The sequence below is a fragment of the Lathyrus oleraceus genome, chromosome 2 (genome assembly GCF_024323335.1).
Source record: "Lathyrus oleraceus cultivar Zhongwan6 chromosome 2, CAAS_Psat_ZW6_1.0, whole genome shotgun sequence".
In the NCBI taxonomy this organism is placed as follows: Eukaryota; Viridiplantae; Streptophyta; class Magnoliopsida; order Fabales; family Fabaceae; genus Lathyrus; species Lathyrus oleraceus.
Genome location: NC_066580.1, coordinates 404,471,481 through 404,494,695, shown reverse-complemented (window position 1 = coordinate 404,494,695; position 23,215 = coordinate 404,471,481). Strand labels below are relative to the sequence as shown.

The 23,215-nt window shown below is 38.1% G+C and overlaps 1 protein-coding gene across 1 annotated transcript; it reads right to left on the bottom strand.

The window, feature by feature from the left end:
* Positions 1-12,410: 12,410 nt before the first annotated feature.
* Positions 12,411-12,857, bottom strand: LOC127123442 (protein PHYLLO, chloroplastic-like). The gene has a single exon (XM_051053661.1). It carries the CDS (start codon positions 12,855-12,857, stop codon positions 12,411-12,413), a length of 447 nt encoding a protein of 148 aa, XP_050909618.1.
* Between the last annotated feature and the right edge of the window lie 10,358 nt (positions 12,858-23,215).

Below are 23,215 nucleotides of genomic sequence, written 5' to 3'. Positions count from 1 at the left end.
TGATCCAGTCAGATTGTCGAATCAAGAAGTTACCCTTCGACCATACTAGAGTTCGATCCAATATCTAACAAATCTCCATCTTGGAACAAACTCTATAACATCAAAGGAACAAATTAGCTTTCTTCATGCAACTTTATCAAATGCATACAATGGTTATTATGAAGAGACTTCATCTCATTATCCATGGCCTTCAATAATTCAGTCTTATTTCGACTTCTCATAACTTCCTTATAGTCTCTGGGTTCTTCATCTAGAACCTCACTTGCAGAGATTAAGGCATAAGCTATGAGATTTTCATACCCAAGTCTTTGAGGTGGTTTGATGACTCTTCTCGGCCTATCTCTTGCCAACAGGTAGTCATCAACAATTTCCTCATCTTTCTTAGTATCTTCAGCGTCTTATGCTTCTTCTACAACTTGATATGGGATACATAATTCAGCATCGACATGCTTCACCTCAACATGAATCTTTTCTTGTTCCATCTCTTCTTCAGATATTTGTGCACTTTAACTAACGTCATCCATTTTCTTGAAAGCCATCTCATCTTCATTTAAAACTAGATCTCGACTGGTGATACACCTCTTATGATCTGGCTCTAGGCACCATAGCTTATAAGCTTTGACTTCTTCAGGGTATCCCATGAACATGCATCTCAGAGCTATAAGTTCGACCTTATTCTTCCTAATGCGAGCATAACCATGCAACCAAATACTCTATGTTTGTCGAGATCTGGTGGATGTCTCAACCAAATTTCTTCAGGTGTCTTCATATCTAACGCAATCGAAGGACACATGTTTATCATATATGTTGTTGTCGAAACAACCTCTACCCAAAACATGTTCCTTAACCCAACACTAGTCAGCATGCATCTAACTCTTTATAAAATGGTTCGATTAAACCTTTCAGCCAAACTATTTTGTTGGGGAGTACTTGTAGTATTTATGTTCCTTGCAATACCAGAGGCTGCAAAAAAACTGTAGAACGCCTCATTGCAAAGTTCAAGACAATTGTCGGTTCTCAACCTCTTGACCTTCCTGTCAGTATGATTTTCAACCAGAGTCTTCCAACTTTTGAAGTTCTCAAAAGTTTCATCCTTAGTCTTCTAGATGAATATCCATAACTTTCTGGAGTAATCATCAACTATGGATAGAAAATACCTTGCTTCTGAATGTGATGGACACCTCGCAGGCCCCCAAAGATCACCATGAATATAATCAAGGGATCCATGTGTTCTTTGTTTGCCTTTATTGAACTTCACTCTACAAGATTTTCCAAGTACACAAGATTCACAAAACTTCAGCTTTTCGACTTTGTCTCCACCAAGTAGATTTTGTTTCCCAAATTCGACCATACCCCTTTCACTGGCATGGCCCAATCTCATGTGCCAAATTTTTGTCTTCGACAAAGGTTTCATGGATGCAACCTTTGCAGAACCACTAATGACTTCAACCTCAAGGGTATACAAGCCTTGTTTCTTCACGCCTCTTAAGACTTCCTTCAACCCCTTCATGACTTTTAGAATACTTTTCTCTCCTTAGAAAACATATACTTTCTTGTCGAATTCACCAAGAGAAATCAATTTTTTCTTCAAATCAGGTACATACCTGACTTCAGTCAACAACCTTATTGACTCATCATGGAGTTAAATCTCACAGATCCAACACCTACAATCTTGCAAGCTTTATTGTTTCCAAGCAATACAGATCCACCATCTTGATCACATAGTTCTTCGAACAAGTCTTTGTTTGGAGTCATGTGCCAAGTGCAACCTGAATCCATAATCCACTCTTTACTTAAGTCGTCGCTTAAAACCACAAGAACGTCAGATGAGTCGAAATCTTCTTGAATAATGGTTGTGTTTCCATTATCCTTACCATCATGATCTTTTAGGCGCTCAGGGCACACTTTTCTTGTACGAGTCTCCTTATTACAGTGATAACATCGAATACCAGATGCATCACCACTATAAGACTTCTGCTGACTTTTACCTTTCTTCTTGTCGAACTTGCCATCTCTCTTTGTGAATTTTGCCTTAACCGACAGACCTTCACCAGTCGAAGATGACCTGTGCTCCTTTCATTCGTTCAAATCCTTATAGTATAAGGTTGATTGAACTTCTTCGAAGGTTAGAGACTCTCTTCCATACAAGAGAGTTTCTTTGAAGTGAGCATGTGTTCTGGGCAAACAACAGTAATATCGCTTGATCTTCACCCTCGATTTTTAAATCGATATTTTCAAGATAAAGAATCATCTTGTTGAACATATCCAACTTCTCAGCCAAAACTTTGTCTTCACTCACCTTGAATGAATATAGAGCTTGCCTCAGGTAGAGACAATTGACCAATGATTTGGTCATGTACAAACTTTCGAGTTTCTCCCAAAGACCTGACGTCGTCGTCTCCTTCGAAACCTGTCAAAGAACCTTATCACCAAGGCTTAATAATATGGAGTTGTGAGCTTTCTCTACCATAGTCAAATTTTCTTTATCCTTTGACGCATCGTCCATGGTTGTGACTCCCTTCAACGCTTCTAAACAACCCTTTTGAACTATTAGGGCTTTCATCTTCAAGCGCCACATGTCGAAATTGCTCACTTCAGTGAACTTTTCAATCTCATACTTTGTTGACGATATCTTCTCCATGCTCACCGCACCAATTTGTTGTGAAAACGGTGTCGGAATTACAAAGTATATTTGATTTCTTGATCGGTAAGAAACACACAAGGGTAAAAAAAAGGAGAAAACAATAAGAACACAATGAAATTGGTTATAAACTGATATTCTTTACTTTCTCTTGGGAACAAGATTACAAGTGTTATAGAGTAGCAAATAACCTCTCTCACCCTAATTAGGATTTGCCTTATACAATGATGAGAAACTAGTATGCTATTTATAAGAAAACTAACACACTAAACTATTTGACTTTTACACAGTGACATATTACACAAACTAACTTAGAGAACAAACTAACTTAAACAATTTGACATAACAAACATATCAAATTCGATATGCTAACAATCCTAGCATATTTCCTTCGACCATATTAGAGTTCGATCAGATCTCTCACAATAACAATATATATCCTTCGATAAATATTTAACTTATGTTTTAAGATTTTTTTATTTAATTTTTTGAATTAATATTCTTAACTTTTTGTTTATCATGACTTTAAAATAAAAATATAAAAGAAGAGGGTAGGAAAAATATGAATCACGTGCAGCCACCCTTTTGCTTTGATGTGTGATAAAGAAAGCAAAGAAATGATTGGCTTTTTTTAAGCCAGCCACTATAATATTTAATATGTCATGAATGTGACGTCTCACTCTGCGACACTGTGCCACTGCCACCCATTGTTTTCACTTTTGCTCTTATTCTTTGGCAAGACAAATATTTATTTGACTCAACACCAAATCAAAAATATTTGAGTATATATACGTAAATAACAAACATCAATAGAAACAATTTAAATTATGTCATAAATTTTGTTTTGTTTTAATTATTTGTTCGTGTTCTATTTTCTTTAAGAATATATAGCTTTTTATAAATAAAAAAAATCACATTCTTGGTTGTGTATTATTTTGCCTTAATTTTGTATCCTAAGAAATAAACAACTTCATTTCAACTTTTTTTCACTATGGAAAATATCATCTAAAATTGGAGGATATTGTGTTGATTTTAACCTTCTAGATTTTAAACAGTATCAACATATCATTGCTCATCCAATGCGGTCATCTAACCACTAAACCAATACTTCCAAGCCTGACATATTATCTTGTTGCTACTTGGACTATTGTGCCATATGTATGTTTGGATTCTATAGCCAAATGAGGGTGAATAGGGCGGAATAGCCAAGTTTGAAAAACATCATCTAAGATCCTCTTGCAAAGTCTTTAAAAAATATGGATGAACACAATTGAGGGTGAATAGGGCGTACTTGCGCCATCAAGAATAAAAATTGTAAAAAAAATTGTTATTATATGTGTTTGTAAAAGCCTGCAAAGAAATGAGATGAAGCGATATGAATATTAGAATGTGCGGATTTAAAATTTTAATTATTTCGTGAAAAAATATATGTAAAATGGACATGTTTGGGGGATTGTGTTAGTTATGGTGTTGGAGATCTGCTATAAAATATGAATAAGAAAAGATGAAAACGATATGATGAAAGTTACACTAAATAAATTTCAAAGCGTGTATTTACATTGAGCTTTAGATTCGATTCGTCCGTACCAATTTAGACAAATTGAATGCAAGTGGGTAATTCGACGAATCCCCTTCAAAATATTTTTGAAAGCTTAACATGAATCACACATTCAAATTAAGCATATCGATCAACGATATTTTATAGAATAAAGTCCCTTCACTTATTCTCATGTACTAGAAAAATAAAGAAATGACTTAGATATAAATTTGGACTTTGAAATATGTAATTTTCGTGTCCATGTGCAGTCTATATTTATAGAAAAAATTGTACCAATTGATGAGGATAAGTAATGTTTCAATAGTTTCAACATAGTGATTCATGACCTGATATTAAACCACTATTCCATTTTTGTCTTCAATAATTTATATATATATATATATATATATATATATATATATATATATATATATATATATATATATATATATATATATTGGAAATTCTCCAACAATCCCCCATCATTTTTAAAATATATCTAAATCCCTTATTCATGGTTTCAAATAAATGTATCTTACAATTTGAACTATTACTTAGTAAGTTAAATTTTCACTCATCCCCAAATAGATTGATAGACAAACTTTGAACCAATTACTCATTAGAACAAGCGTGCATAACTCACACATGAAATCTTAGTACCATTTATCGAATTATTAATTTGACACATTTAATAAGGTCATGTGTCTCATATCTTTATCATGAAAATTTAAGAATCGAGCTCTTGAACTCTATGAAGTGGTACCATGCCATTCTCATATAGGTAGGTTATATCAGAAATGCACTCATAATTATGCATTCCAGCAAACATATTCTATATGTCTATATCCCTAATGATGTCTTCAATTATATCCAGAGACATTATATCCTTATCAATCCTTTCGTCAAATAATTGCAAGATTTTCTAAACTTGGTATTTTTGATAATTTACCAACTTTCATCAACACATCATATTTTTGTCATTTTAGTACAATTATCATATACAAAATACATATATATTCTTGATAGTTTTGACAAACTATCACCATAATACTTTTGTCATTCATTTTGTCATATACACAAATTTTATGTCATTCTTAATTGTTGAAGGATAATTCAGTATTTTAGTATTTTGCTTACGTGGCATTATTGTTTGTGTATATAAGTGAGTAGTATGCTTAGTGTTGCACAAGATTTGTTTATGCATCTATACCTTTGAGTTTTGATGATAACAATGTAATATTTGTGTGAGAATAATTTTGGTACTCTAACGGTTTATTATTGTGTAGCTTTAATAGTCAATTCTGATTCTGAATTTATGACATGCAACGTCATTAGTTTCTGAACATTTACTTTGAACTTCGCTTCTGCGTTGAATCACTCTTGAGAAGTTCTGAAAGACATTATGTTGATGCAGCAATGATCTTTTTGCTTTTGTGCTGAATCACTTTTGAGAAGTTCTAAAAAAACACTATGTTGTTATTGCAATATTATTTAATCTCTTGTGCTGATTCACTCTTAAGAAGTTATGAAAGATGATATGTTGCTGCTGGAATGTTCTTTATACTTCTATGTTAATCCACTCCTGAGAAGTTCTAGAAAGACGCTATGTTACTGGTGCAATGATCTCTTTGCTTCTGCTTCTGGATGCGACTCTAATTATCAAGCTTCTGAAGAATGGCAAGCTTATGAAGTTTTGTTACTTAGCTAAAGACTCTGAAGATCTCAAGCCAGACGCTGATGCTGTCAAGGTTCTGACTGAAGATTCTTATTTCAGCTTTGTGTTTCTTCTCTTCATGCTTCATCAACTTTTCATCATAAGCCAATGAATTTGAAGATAAGATTAAAGTGGATACATGATCAAATAGTACATAGTCCAAATAAAAAATATTCCTTCTACTCCTGAAAACATGGACGAAGGACAATACTATTCATCACACCTGTCACTAATCCGTTAGTGGACAACTACTTTTTGCCATCCCGAATTTTCCCTCCAACGGTCCCTTTATTATGTTATATAAGTAGGACTTTGATACTTGAAGAAAGGTTCTACAAAAATTTACAATATTGTTTCTACGTGGAAAGCTCTTAGATTTGTGCATACTTTTCTTTAAGTGTTTGTATTTCATTTGTGTAAAATCTGCTTGTGTAGAAGTAACTTGTAACACAAAAAGTTGTATTCAAACTTGTTTGTTTGATTTCCTTAAGGAGACTAAGTTATAGTCGGATCCTTGAGAAGACAAAGAAAGTTGTTCTTTGTGATTTCTTTAAAGAGACTAAGTTGTACTCGGATCCTTGAGAAGAAAAAGAAAGTTGTTCTTTGTGATTTTCTTAAGGAGAATAAGTTGTAGTTGGATCCTTGAGAAGACAAAGAATGTTGTCCTTTGTGATTTCTGTAATTTGTTTAATTATAGTGGATTAAGTCCTTGTGTGTAAGGCGAAATCACCTTGGCAAGTGGACTGAGGTAGCTTTGATTTCAAGCGAACCAGGATAAAAATCCTCGTGTCTTTCTCTCTTTGTTCTTTTGATTGTGTGGAGTTTTTGAGTTGGAAAAAAACTTTTGTTTTTAAAAACCCAATTCAAACCCCCAATTTCATGTGTTTTTCACACCTTCAATTGGCATCAGAGCTCCGATTCTGATTGTGATAAAGTTTAATAAACACTTCACCATGTTCAGTATCGGTCCAGTTTGTGTGAGAAACAATGGTTGTTGCTAACAACAATGTGGCCACTGCTAACAACAACGAGAAGAATCACTACAACGCTAAACCACCGGTCTTTGATTGTGAAAAGTTTGATTACTAGAAAGACAGAATCAAAAGTTATTTTTGGGATATGATGTTGATCTTTGGGATGTTGTAGTCGATGGCTACGTTCACCCAATAAATGCTGAAGCAAACAATATAGCAAGAAGTTTTATGACAGATCAATAAAAGAAGGATTTCAAGAATCATAATAAGGCTAGAACGATATTGCTTAATGTTATTTCTTATACTGAGTACGAGAAGATAACAAATAGAGATTCTATTAAGTCTATCTTTGATTCTCTAAGGATGACTCATGAAGGGAATGATCAAGTTAAGGAGACAAAGGCTTTGGCCTTAATCCATAAATACGAGGCATTCAGAATGAAAGATGATGAAACTGTTGAGACCATGTTCTCAAAGTTTCATATGCTTGTCGTAGGACTCAAGGTTCTGGACAAAGGGTATTCTACGACTGACCATGTCAAGAAAATCATCAGAAGTCTCCCCAAAAAATGGATATCTATGGTAACTGCCTCGAAGTTAGCAAATGACATGGACATTAGAAGTCTTGAAGAACTTGTTAGTTCTTTAAGAAGGCATGAGATAGAACTCGAGGAAGATGGACCTCATAAGCGAGGTAAATATGTTGCCTTGAAGTCTAAGCCTGAGAAGACAAAGGCTTATCAAGATGAGGAAGAATCAGAAGATTCTGATGAAGACTCAGAAGATGATGATGAGCTATCTCTAAAGGCACATGCATAATGGACAAGGAAAGTTCAGAGGAGTTAGAAGGACTGTTGGTCATTTTGATTCTTCTTCTGGACCAAATAAGTAAGATTATGGTAAAGAAGTTGTCTTCTATGAGCGCAAGGAGTCAGGCCACTACAAGAATGAGTGTCATAAGTGTCGCACCTCGAAAAAAATGGGGATACGACTTCAAAGCGAAACGCGATCGCACGCTCGCAATGATGGACTGAACAGAGTCGCCACCGAACTTTATTTATTCCTAAAAAGGAAAGGGGAAATATCGATAAAACTCAAAACAAAAGAAAGGATAAGATATGGTCATCGCAACCAATATCAGGGTTCGGGAGTCGATTACGCAAGGGGAAGGTATTAGCACCCCTCACGTCCGTTGTACTCAACGGGAACCATTAGGTCAGTTGTGTGCGTTAGTGTTAGTTTGAAATGTTAGGCCTTTCAAGTTATTAGGTGGGAAAGAAAGAATATAAGAGAGAAGGATATTTTTGGATTTTTGACGAAGGACTAAACCTAAGTTTTTTTATTAGTGGGCCTGACAAGATTTACAAATCCTGCTCCTACGTATCTCAAAAGAGAAATCAAGGCTTACGTAGTTCTGGGTAGAAAAATGTTTGTTTGTTGGTCGATTTTAGCGAAAGCTATATTGTATTAATCGATGAAAACATTATTTTACCCAAAACAGATGAGGAGTGAACGCATACCACACATCGAACGGATTTATAAATCTACATTCGGAAAAGCGTCGTTTATCTCTACTCAACAATCGTGGCCGAAACATTGTTTTGTATCACTTAAGACAATATATCTTTCATTTATGAAAAAAGGTTTTTGATTAGTCGCACGGCGGCGAGAAAAGAGTTTGATCGGTTGGGTGTATTTTGAGTGATGGCGAGAACTTGGATGAGCGAGATATACATCTCGAATCCTAGCCTCAGGAGTGCATGGTATACACCATGTTCCATTTCCACCTTTATTTGCAAAAATGTTTAATAAGCATTACGTGTTTTAGATTTAATTGAGAAAGGGTTTGACGAAACCATATTGGCAATTTTAGACGATGGCGAGAGTTAAGATTGGCGAGGCATACGTCTCGAATCTTAACCTCAGGAGTGCATGGTATACACCATGTTCCATTTCCACCTTTACTGGAAAAGTGTTAAGTAAGAATTAAGTATTTTGGTTTTGTTGTGAAAATGACTTGACCTAGATCAAGTATTGATGGACGTTTAAGAGAAATTTGGATAAGTGTTTGAGAGAAAACAAAGTGGATAAATTTGGATGATGGCGAGAGTTAGGATTGGCGAGATATACATCTCGAATCTTAACCTCAGGAGTGCACGGTATACACCCTGTTCCATTTCCATCTTTATTGAAAAAGTCTAGATAGGGATTAATATTTTTTTGAGTTTTTATTATGAAAATGACTTGACGTTGAATCAAGCATTTGATGAAAGTTTGAAAAAGATGGAATAGAGTAGGAGAGAGAAATGGATTGATTTGTTTGTTGAGAAAATACTCGACGTTGGATCGAGTCATATTTTTTTGTATTTTTTGAAATTTGTTGATTTTATTCTTGTGTTAGTATCTAACTAAAAAGTCAAGTAATAAAGAAATAAAATAGTACAAGATTATTACACATCGGGGGAGTGGGGTACACTTTGTCAAATGGGGATTAAAAAAATCATGAAATAAATAAAATCGGGCCCAAACAAATAACGCATGAGTGTAAGTGCAAGGGAACCGGCTCATTGTAAGAAAGCCAAAGAGTAAGCTATGTGAGGTTGATGGCGATGCTTAAAAAAAGCAATCGACTTACAAGGGTGTGAAAAAAGGGCTCGATATTAAATCGAGGAAAGTATGATTTTTTTTAGTAATAGTACAAGATTATTACACATCGGGGGAGTGGGGTACACTTTGTCAAATGGGGATTAAAAAAATCATGAAATAAATAAAATCGGGCCCAAACAAATAACGCATGAGTGTAAGTGCAAGGGAACCGGCTCATTGTAAGAAAGCCAAAGAGTAAGCTATGTGAGGTTGATGGCGATGCTTAAAAAAAGCAATCGACTTACAAGGGTGTGAAAAAAGGGCTCGATATTAAATCGAGGAAAGTATGATTTTTTTTAGTTTTAAAATGGTTTTGCATGCATGATGGATTTAATAATAAAAAAAAAGCATGGACATAAGAAATATTAAAAGAAACAAAATGCTGAAAGACAATAAAACATTAAAAAAATAAAATGTTGAAAGAAAAGAAAACGAAATACTAAAAGAAAAAAGAAAATGCTAAAAAAAGTGTTACATACAAGTATCGAACCCACTCCTCCAAAGACTTAGAATCTACACTCTCTCCACTAGACTGCTTATAAACTAGATGTTATCTTAATGCTAGCTTAAATATATAAACTAACATAAACTAAAAAAAAGAATTAAAATACAAAACTAAATAATAATAAAAAGTTAGTCTCTCCTAATTAAAAAACCAGCCGCTCGGCTGTTGGTTTTTCAAAAAGAAAAATGGATTGGGAATACTCTCTAATTTAAAGGTAATTAAGTCCTAGTTAAGTTCCAACTTAAAGCATGTTTTTCTGTTTTTTTTAATAACAATAAATGAATAAAAAGTGACAAATGAATAGTAATGAGAAGAAAAAAACTTTCAATCTACTCTCTCGTGCCTTTCCGTCTCTCACCTTCGTTCTCTGTACTCTCTCTATCTCACTTCACAAAAACCGCCCTCAAACTCGCATCTCTCTCTCGCGATGCCCTCTCTCTCGCGATGCTCTCTCTCCGTCTCACTTCTCACGTTTCTCTCTCTTGCTCTCTAACAAATACTTCCAGAAAGATTCAAAGCCAAAAGAATCTCACCTTCGGTTGCGGCGACGGTGGTGATGGAGTTTAAAGCTTCCCTATTTCGCCTCCCTCTTCCAGGTATGTACCGATTTTTTTAGATTTAGGGTTCTTAAAAGTTCTCGCCGTTTTTTTTCCCTCTTTCTCTCTGAATCGCTCTCATCTATTTATGCCAGGCTGATTAGGGTTTCGGTTTGATGCTCAATGGTCCAATGGAGAAAGTTTTCAGAAATGCTTTTGGATGCTCAGAATTGGAGTGTCTTCTTTGATCATTGGACTCGGAAAGGTAATCTGAACCACACTTTCTCCAATTCTTTTGTCTGGATGCCAAATTGGGAATTTTTGGATTCTTACTGCTTTGCTGTTAATCTTATTTTTTTTACTGCAGTGAAAGATTGAACATTGGTTTGATGATGTAGGCTGGAATGTGCTTGTGGAATTTGGCGTTGTCGTAACGGCAAGAGAACGAGGACCTTTCTCTGCAACCTTGTCAATAATAACATGGATGTTCCGCTTCGCATCTTCCCTAAGGTTACACAGGTTCATGATCTGCTCTAGAGCACCTTTGCTTGCACGGTGCCAATTCCCATTGCTATCAATGTAAATCAAAGCAGTTCTCTTATCCACGGGATTGACATTCAAATTCATGAACTGTGGAAGCGGTGGAGGATATCTATAATTTTTTTGAGACGGGAAATCTTTGACAAGCATAACTTGTGAAGATAATCCAACCTTTCCTCTATGTTTGGTCTGTCTATAATAGATGAAACCATGCTCCATAGGCTTTGTTGATAGTCCGGATCTTCGCGAGTATTATTACCACCGTTATTTTTCGCACTGTAATGGAGACATCAGTGACAGCAACATAGCAACAATTTCGCCCTCTCTTGGTTGCCATTGCCTCGAATTTCTGCTAGCTGACGAAGGTAAGCTTTTTCTTCTTGATGATTTTACTGAGTTTTGATCCAAACTGCAGACGGCTTTCAATTTCTACAGATGCAGCCTTGGCTTCATATGATGAGACAAATGATCGTGCTTTGGTTTTGGATGCCATGAATGTTGGCGTGCCGATCCAAATCCTCTTGGAACCTCATGAAAGTCCTTCTTGTGTAAAGCTCAGACGCTTGCCTCTTCATCGGAGATGGAGTCTTCAATACCGGTAAAGTGTTCATTGTATCATAATCTACTCTTACTTCTTTCTCATTGCGACTTTCAAACACTTTCTCATAACGCTTAAAGAACTAATTTAAACAGGTGAAAGCATTGACATGATTGGGCCTTGCTTCGCTTGCATGACATGATTTCAACACAACCTCTATTCTTGCTTGCAGATTCAGTCATTCCTTGGGTTTCTAACATGCTCACAGGAGACGGTACATTGGCAGTAGAGATATTATTATGGAGCTGCTGAAATTTAAGCCTCTCTGCTAGAAAAAACCAAAGGTAACTTCATCACCTCCACTTAAAATAAAACGACATTCTTTCCCATATATCTTTCCGTTAACTTTCACTTCACCTTTACTCCTTATGACTTCCAGCAATGCAAAACCTCCATGCTCCATGTGGCTCAAAATTGCAATTTGTTCTGGTTTCTGTGTTTCTTGCAGGACTTTGTCATATCTTCATTATCATTAACAGCAGGGTGACATATTTTTGTCCCAGGAGCAGAAAGGTTGAAGATATTCCTTATCATAATGGGTATGCCATATTTCATCACAGGAATTATTGTGCGGGGGTGCAAAACATTAGCTCCAAAATAAAACATTTCCCATGCCTCTTGATGAGACAATGTCTTCAAAATCACAGCTTCAACTGACTTTTCTAGGATCCGCACTATACACGCCATCAACATCTGTCCAAATTGTGACCTGACCAGCTCTAAGCAGAGAGACTCAAATTGCTTTCAAAGGCAGAACTGACAACAACCGTCTTCCCATGTTGGTGCGCCCATTCTGCGTTCTCAAATCCACCAACAACACTTGGCTTGATAACAACAGCAACTATTCCAGGATGAGTAAACTTCAATAGCTTTTTCAGGGGATTCTCTTGAATTTTATCTACGGTTTCATCTTGGGCAACAGGTAATCCACTTTCTTCACAAAACTTGAGAATATCATCTTCATATTCTGATGCTGCTGTTTTGGTTTTTCTTGCAGGCCTAACAAGCCTCAATGCCATTTCAGCGGCCGTATCTTGTTTAGTCATGTCCACATAAGCTTCAATTGCATCTTGTTTACGCCCAAGAAGCTGTTGGACATAGCCCAAATGTACAGCAATAGGAGACAACTCATTTTCTACATCTTCATCAGGCCAGTTATCTTCCATCAGGCTCTCTTGTCCAGTTCTGCCATAACCAAGGCAGCAACAGAATTTATTTCCAACATATCAATCTTGGACTTTTGAAGCTTCTGGTAGATATCTAAGCAAGCATCCATTTTTCCAAGATGATACAAGAATTGATCAGCGTGACGACCTTGCATCGGAGGGCGTCTTCGTCACCAGGTGCAATTACAAGAATCTGACCTGTGAGTTTGATAGCATTGGTGAAAGCGGAAGCTTGGATGTGTTCTAAAATTGTGGATGTTGTGTTTTGCAGGTTGCATTGTGGAGAATGAGGAACAAGCCACATAGCATAAGCGCGCCAGTAACAAGAAACCGTCTTGCAATTACCATGATATACACATGGACCTGCATTCCGAAAACTGAGAACAGAAAATCCAAGAATTGCAAAACTAGCATAACTGCGGCTATTATGATGAGCGCCATCCTCACAGATTCTAATAGATCTTGAATGTTGTCTGAATTCTCCTTTTGATTTTTCCTTTGGCTTTGGGGTATTGACTATCGTGATTTGGCTTGATCTTCGCAGGTTATGTGGGCTTGGACTTTTGTTTCTGCAGGACTTTGTTGAAGAAAAATTCTGAGCTGTCCGCCGAATCCGACGATCATCCTCAATGAAACCAAACTGCCTCGAGGCTCCATGGATTATTTCTTCTTGGTTCCCTGTGCTTCATACACTGACTCTAGGCCAAGGTTAACGCTTGCTTCATCAAAAATGAGATACTTGGACATGAGCTTTTGTAAACTCAATCTCAAATTTTGTAATGCTGGAATGTCAAAGGCTAACTTCTTCATGGCCAATTTAACATATTCATCTTTATTTTTGGCAATCACTCCCCATTGTTGTACACGTGAATCTTGTGCCTTCATATCAAATATTCAAAAATTTGAAGTGCAGGTGGTAGCATGGTTCATCGTTGTTAACAAGAACCTCCAAATCTTGAAGAACCAAAAGTGAAAATGGATTCAATATTAATATCAGCAACTTTTTTAGGATTGAACAGGATAGAAACACGAGTGAAAGGTTTTCGGAGAGATGCGGAATCAACATGTGTGATGGATTGTAATAATGTAATTGATCATTTGAATGGAATAAAATACTTTTGGATGAAATTTATGTGGCTATGATTTGCACTAATTGAATTTGAATATGAACTGTAGTGCATATGACTTGAATAGCAACTGAATAATAAATTATGGTGTTGCAAATGTAATGAATTGGAAATGGAAATGGATATGCAATGGTAATTAAATGTAATTGGACATGAAAATGTATGTATGAAAATGAAATTGGATATGTTTGGGACCTAAATGTTATGAAATGTATGTATGTATTATTTGATTTGAAATGCACCATGGATGGAAAATGGATTTTGGATTTTGATCATAAAAATGGATGTGGATTTTTTAGGAATAATCCAATATTAGTTTGAATATCAATTTAATTACTAATAACAAATTAGCAAAAAACCAAATTAAAAACAAAATAATCTATAATTCATTTAAAATTACTTGGATATCAACTCTAACATTCATTTGGAAACAAAAATCGATTAGAGTTTTAATCATTAGTAAAAATAAACAATTAAGATTAAATTGACAATTGGAATTTGAACTTAATTTGAAATTAAAATCAAATAAAAAAATAAAAAAAGTCAAGATATTAAAATCCATTTTATACTGATGAATGTGTGCAAATGCAAAAATAAAAGAAAAAATGGAAAAATTTCAGGATCAAAATCGGGGTATGACAGTTGCCCCTATTTAAGCGTCTTCAACTAGAGAATATGAAGCAGGACACTCTTCGTATGATCATAGTGGGAGATGATTAAATACTAAGAAGACCCGGATTTTGATCCTAAATCCCCATGACATGATGTGATATGCCATGATATGCATGGATATGCATGGATGCATGACTCTTTTTTTTTGTAAATTTTTTCTTGCTTGGGATATGGTGGACCCTTAACAGGAGACGCTACTAGACAGACCAAACTGTGGGGAATGCTGATGGTCCACAGGAAGACAGACAAATGGTAAGGAACCACTTGCTGGGGAGACAGTCCTGCTGGAGAATCAGGCACACACTGGGGAGTAATCAAAATGAGATTTGATTAATCGATACTTGGGATACAAGAGGTTTCGGTAGTAAGTTCACATATGACTTACCGAACCCGAATAAAGGAAAAGATGCTACAACAGGTTCATATATGACCTGACAACGCTGGGGAATAATCATGGAGAAAAACTCTTCAGAACAGGTTCATGTATGACCTGACACCGGAATAAGGGTTCAACAACAGGTTCATACATGACCTGAATGGTATTGAACAGACAGAGAAAAAAAATCTTCAGAGCAGGTTCAAGTATGACCTGACACCGGAATAAGGGTTCAACAACAGGTCCATACATGACCTGAATGGTATTGAACAAACAGAGAAAAAAATCTTCAGAGCAGGTTCAAGTATAACCTGACACCGGAATAAAAGCTCAACAACAGGTTCATACATGACCTGAATAGGATTGAACAAAGAATCTTCAGAGCAGGTTCAAGTATGACCGGACCCCGGAATAAAAAGGTTCAACAACAGGTTCACATATGACCTGAATAGGATTGAACAAAGAATCTTCAGAGCAGGTTCAAGTATGACCTGACACCGGAATAAAAAGGTTCAACAACAGGTTCACATATGACCTGAATAGGATTGAACAAAGAATCTTCAGAGCAGGTTCAAGTATGACCGGACCCCGGAATAAAAGCTCAACAACAGGTTCATACATGACCTGAATAGTATTGATCAAAAATTGGAAAAACTCTTCAGAGCAGGTTCAAGTATGACCTGACCCCGGAATAGCAACAATTGGACTTTGACCGTAAGCAATGGACTACAACCAGCTTTTAACGGATTTTGCCAACAACAATTGGACTTGAAAATGACCGGGAAAACCGGATGTTGGTTTAGGGATACCAAAGACAAGCTGGAATTAGAGGTCAAAGGATCTAGGATCGACAACAAGACCTGGGTCAATGCAAAATGAGCACGAAGTACATTTCGGCTATGCATGATTTGCATTTCCTTTTATGCATGATATATGAATGATCATGATTATGAGAATGCTGACACTTGGCAGACTGGGTGTTTGTAGAGACAGAGATTCTGATTCATCAACACCAATAACTCATACTCGTGCAATTAACAGGCGCATCCAGGGGAGAAACTATCATGATTGACAGTTATAAATAACCAAAGGCCCATCCTTCTAGAGGATTCATGAGTTGTATTCCATGGGGACTTTTGTTGGTGATCCTGGAGTATTTATGCAAACTTTGAGCCTTTTGGGGAAACAAATGATTTTCCTTCGATTTTCACATGTATCAAAGTAAATTTGTTCTAAGTTTCAAATTCTTTTTCCACGTTTCAAAATTTCATTATTAACAAATAAATGACATTTTGCATAACAAAGAAGAGCATAGATGAACACAAATTAACAATGATTGGGAAAACTTGTATTTTATTCAAGAATGGTAGCACACAAATGGCGTAGCTCCATAGAGTGTTACATTTTTTTGAAAATGGCAATAAGGAAAGGTTTACATTGAATTCAGTGACCACTATCATCCCTACTAGATATGACTTCCCAAATCCTTGCTTCTGAGGGGAGTGACTGGATTAATCTTCCACCTCAAATTCTTCGGTGTAAATCAGTAACAACTGATGCAGTTTATGCCTTTATGCCCCTAACTTTTGCCTGGATCGCCCTTTCGGGTTTTCGATCCACCGGGACGCTCCTTTTTGCCTAAGTCACCTTTTCAGGTTTTCAACTTAGCGAGCTACCATTTTTATTCATCCCTAACTTTTGCCTGGACCGCCCTTTCGGGTTTTCAGTCCACCGGGATACCCTTTTTTGCCTAAATCGCCCTTTCAGGTTTTCGATTTAGCGGGTTTTCGTTAGGCATAATATTTTTTAACTGCATTAGAGTTCACGGGATGTGAGAGCTCTTCATCATCCATAGTTGTGAGAATCAAGGCACCTCCGGAGAAAACTTTCTTTACAACATATGGGCCTTCATAATTGGGAGTCCACTTCCCACGTGAATCCTTGTGTATTGGCAAGATCTTCTTAAGCACGAGGTCTCCTTCTCTGAATTCCCGAACACGTACTTTCTTGTCAAAAGCCCTTTTAAGTCGTTTCTGGTATAATTGTCCATGGCACAAAGAAGTCAATCGCTTCTCATCTATGAGGTTCAACTGATCAAATCTATTTTGAATCCACTCAGCCTCTTCTAGCTTGGTCTCCATAAAGATTCTCATTGAAGGTATCTCTACTTCAATTGGGAGAACTGCTTCCATCCCATATACCAAAGAGAACGGGGTTGCCCCTGTTGAAGTGCGGACGGAAGTCCGATATCCATGCAATGCGAAGGGTAGCATTTCGTGCCAATCCTTATAGGTTTTTACCATTTTCTGCAGGATCTTCTTGATGTTTTTGTTAGCGGCTTCAACAGCGCCATTCATCTTTGGACGATATGGTGAAGAGTTATGGTGCTCAATCTTGAAGCTCTCGCATAATTCTTTCATTGTCTTATTGTTCAGATTCGTCCCATTATCTGTGATGATCCGACTTGGAATTCCATAACGGCAAATGATCTCTTTCTTGAGGAACCGTGCAACCACTTGCTTTGTCACATTAGCATAAGAGGCGGCTTCTACCCATTTGGTAAAGTAATCAATGGCAACCAGGATGAAGCGGTGACCATTGGAAGCTTTAGGCTCAATGGCGCCAATCATGTCTATGCCCCACATTGAGAAAGGCCAAGGTGACGTCAAAACATTCAGTAGGGTCGGAGGCACGTGTACCTTGTCGGCATATATTTGGCATTTATGACATTTTCTAGCATAATTGAAGCAGTCGGATTCCATGGTCAACCAGTAATAACCAGCCCTCAAAATCTTCTTGGCCATGGCATGCCCATTGGCATGAGTTCCAAAGGATCCTTCATGAATCTCCTTGATCAACAGGTCCGCTTCACGTCCATCCACGCATCTGAGTAGAATCATGTCGTGATTCCTCTTGTACAACACACCATTGCTTAAGAAGAATTTAGATGCTAACTTCCTCAATGTTTTCTTGTCAAGGGTTGTTGCATCCGTTGGATATTCTTGATTTTGCAAAAAGCATTTGATGTCGTGAAACCAGGGTTTACCATCGGCTTCCTCTTCAACTGACTGGCAGTAGGCAGGCTCAACTTTCCGCTCGATTTGAATGAGAGGTGCTTCATTATGGAATCTGACTTGGTACATTGAAGCCAACATAGCCAAAGCATCAGCAATTTGATTCTCAGTTCTCGGGATATGACGGAAAGTGATTTCGTCAAAGTATTTTATTAATTCCATGACATAGGCACGATATGGGATCAACTTGGTATCACGGGTTTCCCATTCGCCCTTGACTTGGTATATCACCAAGGCTGAGTCTCCACATACTTCGAGGATTTTGATTCGGAGATCAATTGCTGCTTCAATGCCTAGGATGCACGCCTCATATTCTGCTATATTGTTCGTGCAATCAAAACACAACCTTGCTGTGAAGGGAGTGTATCCACCATTTGGATTCAACAGGACAGCTCCTACGCCGTGCCCCATGTAATTGGAGGAACCATCAAACATGAGCTTCCACCGAGATCCGGGTTCAGGTCCTTCATCAAGTTCTGGGATCTCACAATCTTTTACTACCATAATGTCTTCATCAGGGAAGTCAAACTTCAACGACTGGTAATCTTCGACGGGCTGGTTTGCCAGGTAATCAGACAACACACTTCCTTTTATGGCTTTCTGAGACACATATTGGATGTCATACTCAGATAGTAACATCTGCCAACGGGCGAGTCTTCCAGTTAAAGCAGGCTTTTCAAAGATATACTTTATTGGATCCATTTTGGAGATCAACAAAGTAGTGTGGCAAATCATGTATTGTCTTAGACGACGAGCGGCCCATGCTAAAGCGCAACAAGTTTTCTCTAAGAGTGAATATCGGGATTCACAATCGGTAAATCTCTTACTTAGATAGTAGATAGCATGTTCCTTTCGACCGGTTTCGTCATGTTGTCCCAACACACATCCCATTGACTTTTCAAGCACAATTAAGTACATAAAGAGTGGTCTCCCCTGGACAGGTGGAATTAGAATAGGGGGCTCTTGTAGGTATTGTCCGATTCTCTCAAAAGCCATTTGGCAGTCAGAATTCCATTCAACTGCTTGATCTTTTCGAAGCAATTTGAAGATAGGCTCACATGTGGCTGTCATATGTGAGATAAACCTTGAGATATAATTCAAACGTCCCAGGAAGCCTCTAACCTCTCGCTCGGTGCGTGGAGCAGGCATCTCTTGTATAGCTCGGACCTTGTCAGGGTCCACCTCGATTCCTCTTTGACTAACAATGAAACCAAGCAACTTTCCAGATCGGACACCGAAGGTGCATTTAGCAGGATTCAGTCGTAGTTGAAATTTCCGAAGACGCTCAAATAGCTTTTGCAAGTGGTCTATGTGATCCTCTTCACTTTGGGATTTTGCAATCATATCATCCACATAGACCTCAATTTCCTTATGCATCATATCATGGAAAAGAGTGACCATTGCTCTTTGGTAAGTTGCCCCAGCATTTTTGAGACCGAATGGCATTACCTTGTAGCAAAATGTTCCCCAAGGGGTGATGAATGTGGTCTTTTCCATGCCTTCTGGATCCATCTTAATTTGATTGTAACCCGAGAATCCGTCCATAAAGGAGAAGACTGCGAACTTAGCAGTGTTGTCTACCAGAGTGTCAATATGTGGCAGGGGGAAATCGTCCTTTGGACTAGCTTTGTTTAAATCCCTATAATCAACACACATCCTGACTTTGCCATCCTTTTTGGGTACTGGCACAATGTTGGCTACCCATTGAGGGTACTTTGCAACTGCTAGAAAACCGGCATCAAATTGACGTTTCACCTCGTCACAAATCTTTAGAGCCATGTCGGGTCTTGCCCTTCGGAGCTTCTGCTTCACCGGCGGACAATCTGGCTGTAGTGGTAGCTTGTGGACAACAATGTCAGTATCTAAACCTGGCATATCCTGATACGACCAAGCAAATACATCTACATATTCATGTAGCAACTTGATCAATCTTTCTTTGATGCTTGCCTCAAGTGTAGTCCCAACTTTGACCTCTTTCTTGTCTTCCTCGGTGCCAAGGTTGATTGTTTCCACTGGTTCTTGATGTGGCTGAAGGGCCTTTGACTCGTGCTCGAGCATCCTTTCCAGTTCTTCAAGGAAATCACAATCTTCCTCACTCTCCTCTTCCGCTTGGTAGATGGGGAGTTCAAAATTATAGGAAGTAGCGGGGTCATCGAATTCAACTGGTTTATTGATTATTCTGCATGTTTTTTAATGATGGGTTTTTTAGAAAAAAATGGAAATAAAATGCAAAAAGAAGTAAAAATTTTTTTTGTAGTTTTTGAAAGGATTGCCATTTTAAGAAAAACAACAGATAAATGAACGACAAGAATTTGAACAAAATGCTCTTTATTTGTCATAATGATTTTTCGAAATTCAAAAGGGGCCCTACAAATGATCCATTAGCCTTGGGCAGAGCTAAAGATTTTCAAAAAACACAAAGGAAAACAACAATTACTTTGACACAGGAAAAACTTCTGGAATCTCAACCGCTTCCCAGTTTGTCAAGGTTGCTTCACACCGGTATATCAGATTCGATGTTTCTTCATCCTCAGTGTCATCTTCCACTGCACCAACTTGTTCTCCATGGATAAATCCTTTGCTCAGGAAAACTTCTTGAATGCTCCGCACACGGTCCTTTGCAGGGACCAGGGCTCCTCCATTAGCAGAAGGCTTGTACCCCAAACCAAAACGGTCATTCTTTTCATTGACGTTGATAACTTGCCCCCAACCTGCAGGGCCTCCACTTTCAACTGCTGATTTTGCACTCTTCAAAGAAGCGAATGACAAACTAGCTTTCTCAACAGGATCCTTAACCTCTTCAAGTGTAGCATTGGATATTTCAAGGGCTTGAAAGGAGGTTTCCAAGGCATCCTCATCAGCCTCAATATAACGGAAAGAGGAGAGTTGACTGATAATAAAGTCCTCTTCGCCTGAGACAATAACGAGCTTGTTATCGACAACGAACTTCATCTTTTGATGTAGAGTAGAAGTTACTGCCCCAGCAGCATGTATCCATGGGCGTCCCAAAAGGCAGCTATAAGCTGGATTTATGTCCATGACTTGGAAATTGATGGGGAATACATGCGGTCCAATCTGTATTGGTAACTCTACCTCCCCAACTACTGTCCTTCGTGAACCATCAAATGCTTTCACCACAAGCGCACTAGGTTTCAACTCTGAACCTTGGTAGGACAATTTAGCGAGTGCCCTCTTTGGTAGAACATTTAGGGATGATCCAGTGTCAACTAAAACTCTGGCCAGAGCATCTTCTTGGCACTTTATGGATACATGCAAAGCACGGTTGTGATTCTTCCCCTCTTTGGGCAGCTCTTCATTACTGAAGCTTAGAGTGTTGCAAGCTGTGATATTGGCGACCACTCCATCGAATTGGCCGACCGTGATATCTTGGGTAACATGAGCCTGAGCAAGCACTTTCAGCAGAGCCTCCCTATGAGCTTCGGAATTCAGAAGCAAGGACAAGATAGATATCTTTGATGGTGTTTGATGTAATTGATCAACTATCTTGTAGTCAGATTTCTTTATTATCCTTAGGAACTCACTTGCTTCGTCTGTTTGCACAACCGACTGTGCCCTTCCCTGTTCTGGGGTAGGATTTACATTTGCAGCTCCCCTTGTTGGCTCTTGAGGGTTGACATTAACATTGGGAGTATAAATCCGACCACTACGGGTCATCCTGCTTGTTCCTGCGATATTGGTGATGTCGGTGTCAACATTCTCCAAAACTTCCTTACTTTCAGCAATTTTGGGTTTTCCATCTACCAACCCATCCACCACTGTTATGTCGTACTTCCAGGGTACCGCCTTGGTGCTCTCAAAAGGAAATGGGGTAGGCATACAAACTACCATGGGTGACGGATGAACAATGTCTCTCCTGTGATAAGTCACCTCAAATGGTTCTGGTATGTTAAAGACAGGTTCAATGACCGAAATTTTCTCATTAATTGTTGGACCAGAAATTTGCAAAACGCCTTGATCCATCAAGTTCTGAATATCCTTTTGTACTACTTTACATCCCTTCGGCTGAATGGCACATTCTTCACAGCCATCGTGACAGGTATCAATCAATCTAGCCCTCACCAATCCTGCATGAAGCACTAGCAACGGGGTTTTAACATCCTCCACATTCTTGATTACACACACATCAGAAGCATCTTCGACGGCATTGACATCACCATGTGCTGGCAAAGGGTTGTTCTTGACATTGGGTCCGACGTCTCGAAAGGACAGAATCTTCTTTTCAACCAGGTCTCGCACAATATGCTTTAAAGCATAACATCCTTCTAAATCATGTCCAGGGGCACCCCCATGGAAAGGACAATGAGCATCTGGATTGTACCATGGCGGTAAAGGATTTGGTGGAGGACCCAAAGATCTGGGCGTCACTAACCCTTTTTGTAGCAATGACGGGTACAATTCAGTGTATGTCATAGGGATTGAAGCAAACGGAACTCTACTTCTCTGCACCCTATTTTGATTTTGAGGATTTTGTGGACGAGGAGCCTGTGCCCTTGGTTGTTGATAAGCAGGTGGCGCGGGCGCTTGCTGGTATATCGGCGCTTGTTGAGCAGGAACAGGTTGATAAACTGAAGCTTGTGGTTGGTTAAAATTTGGTGTGACAGCTGCCACATACGGTTGTTGGACATATTGTACTGGATAAATTGGTTGTTGTTGAGAAAATTGGTGTTGTTGAGTCAATTGGTGTTGTTTCTTCCATGACTGACTCCTTCTTTGACTGGTTGACACTGCATTCGTATCACCCTCCTTCTTTCTTTGAAATCCTCCAGGAAACTTTTTGGCATTACTACCAGATGTTTCAGAGGTAGTCGTCATCTTTCCATTTTTTAATCCAAGTTCGACCTTTATGCCTACAACGACCAGGTCAGAGAAACTTGCAGATACGCTACTTACCATTCTTTCATAAAACACAGGTTTAACTGTATCCATGAACCAATCCGCTAATTCCTTCTCAGCCAGAGGTGGTTCGACTTGCGAGGCCACTTCCCTCCATCTTTGCGCGTATTCCTTAAAAGACTCCTTGTCTTTCTGGGACATGCTGAGTAGTTGTCTCCTATCTGGGGCCATATCCATGTTGTACTTGTAATGTTG

Coding starts and splice junctions, on each gene's coding strand:
- LOC127123442 (XM_051053661.1), bottom strand. CDS start 12,857: ATGGAAGATAACTGGCCTGATGAAGATGTAGAAAATGAGTTGTCTCCT.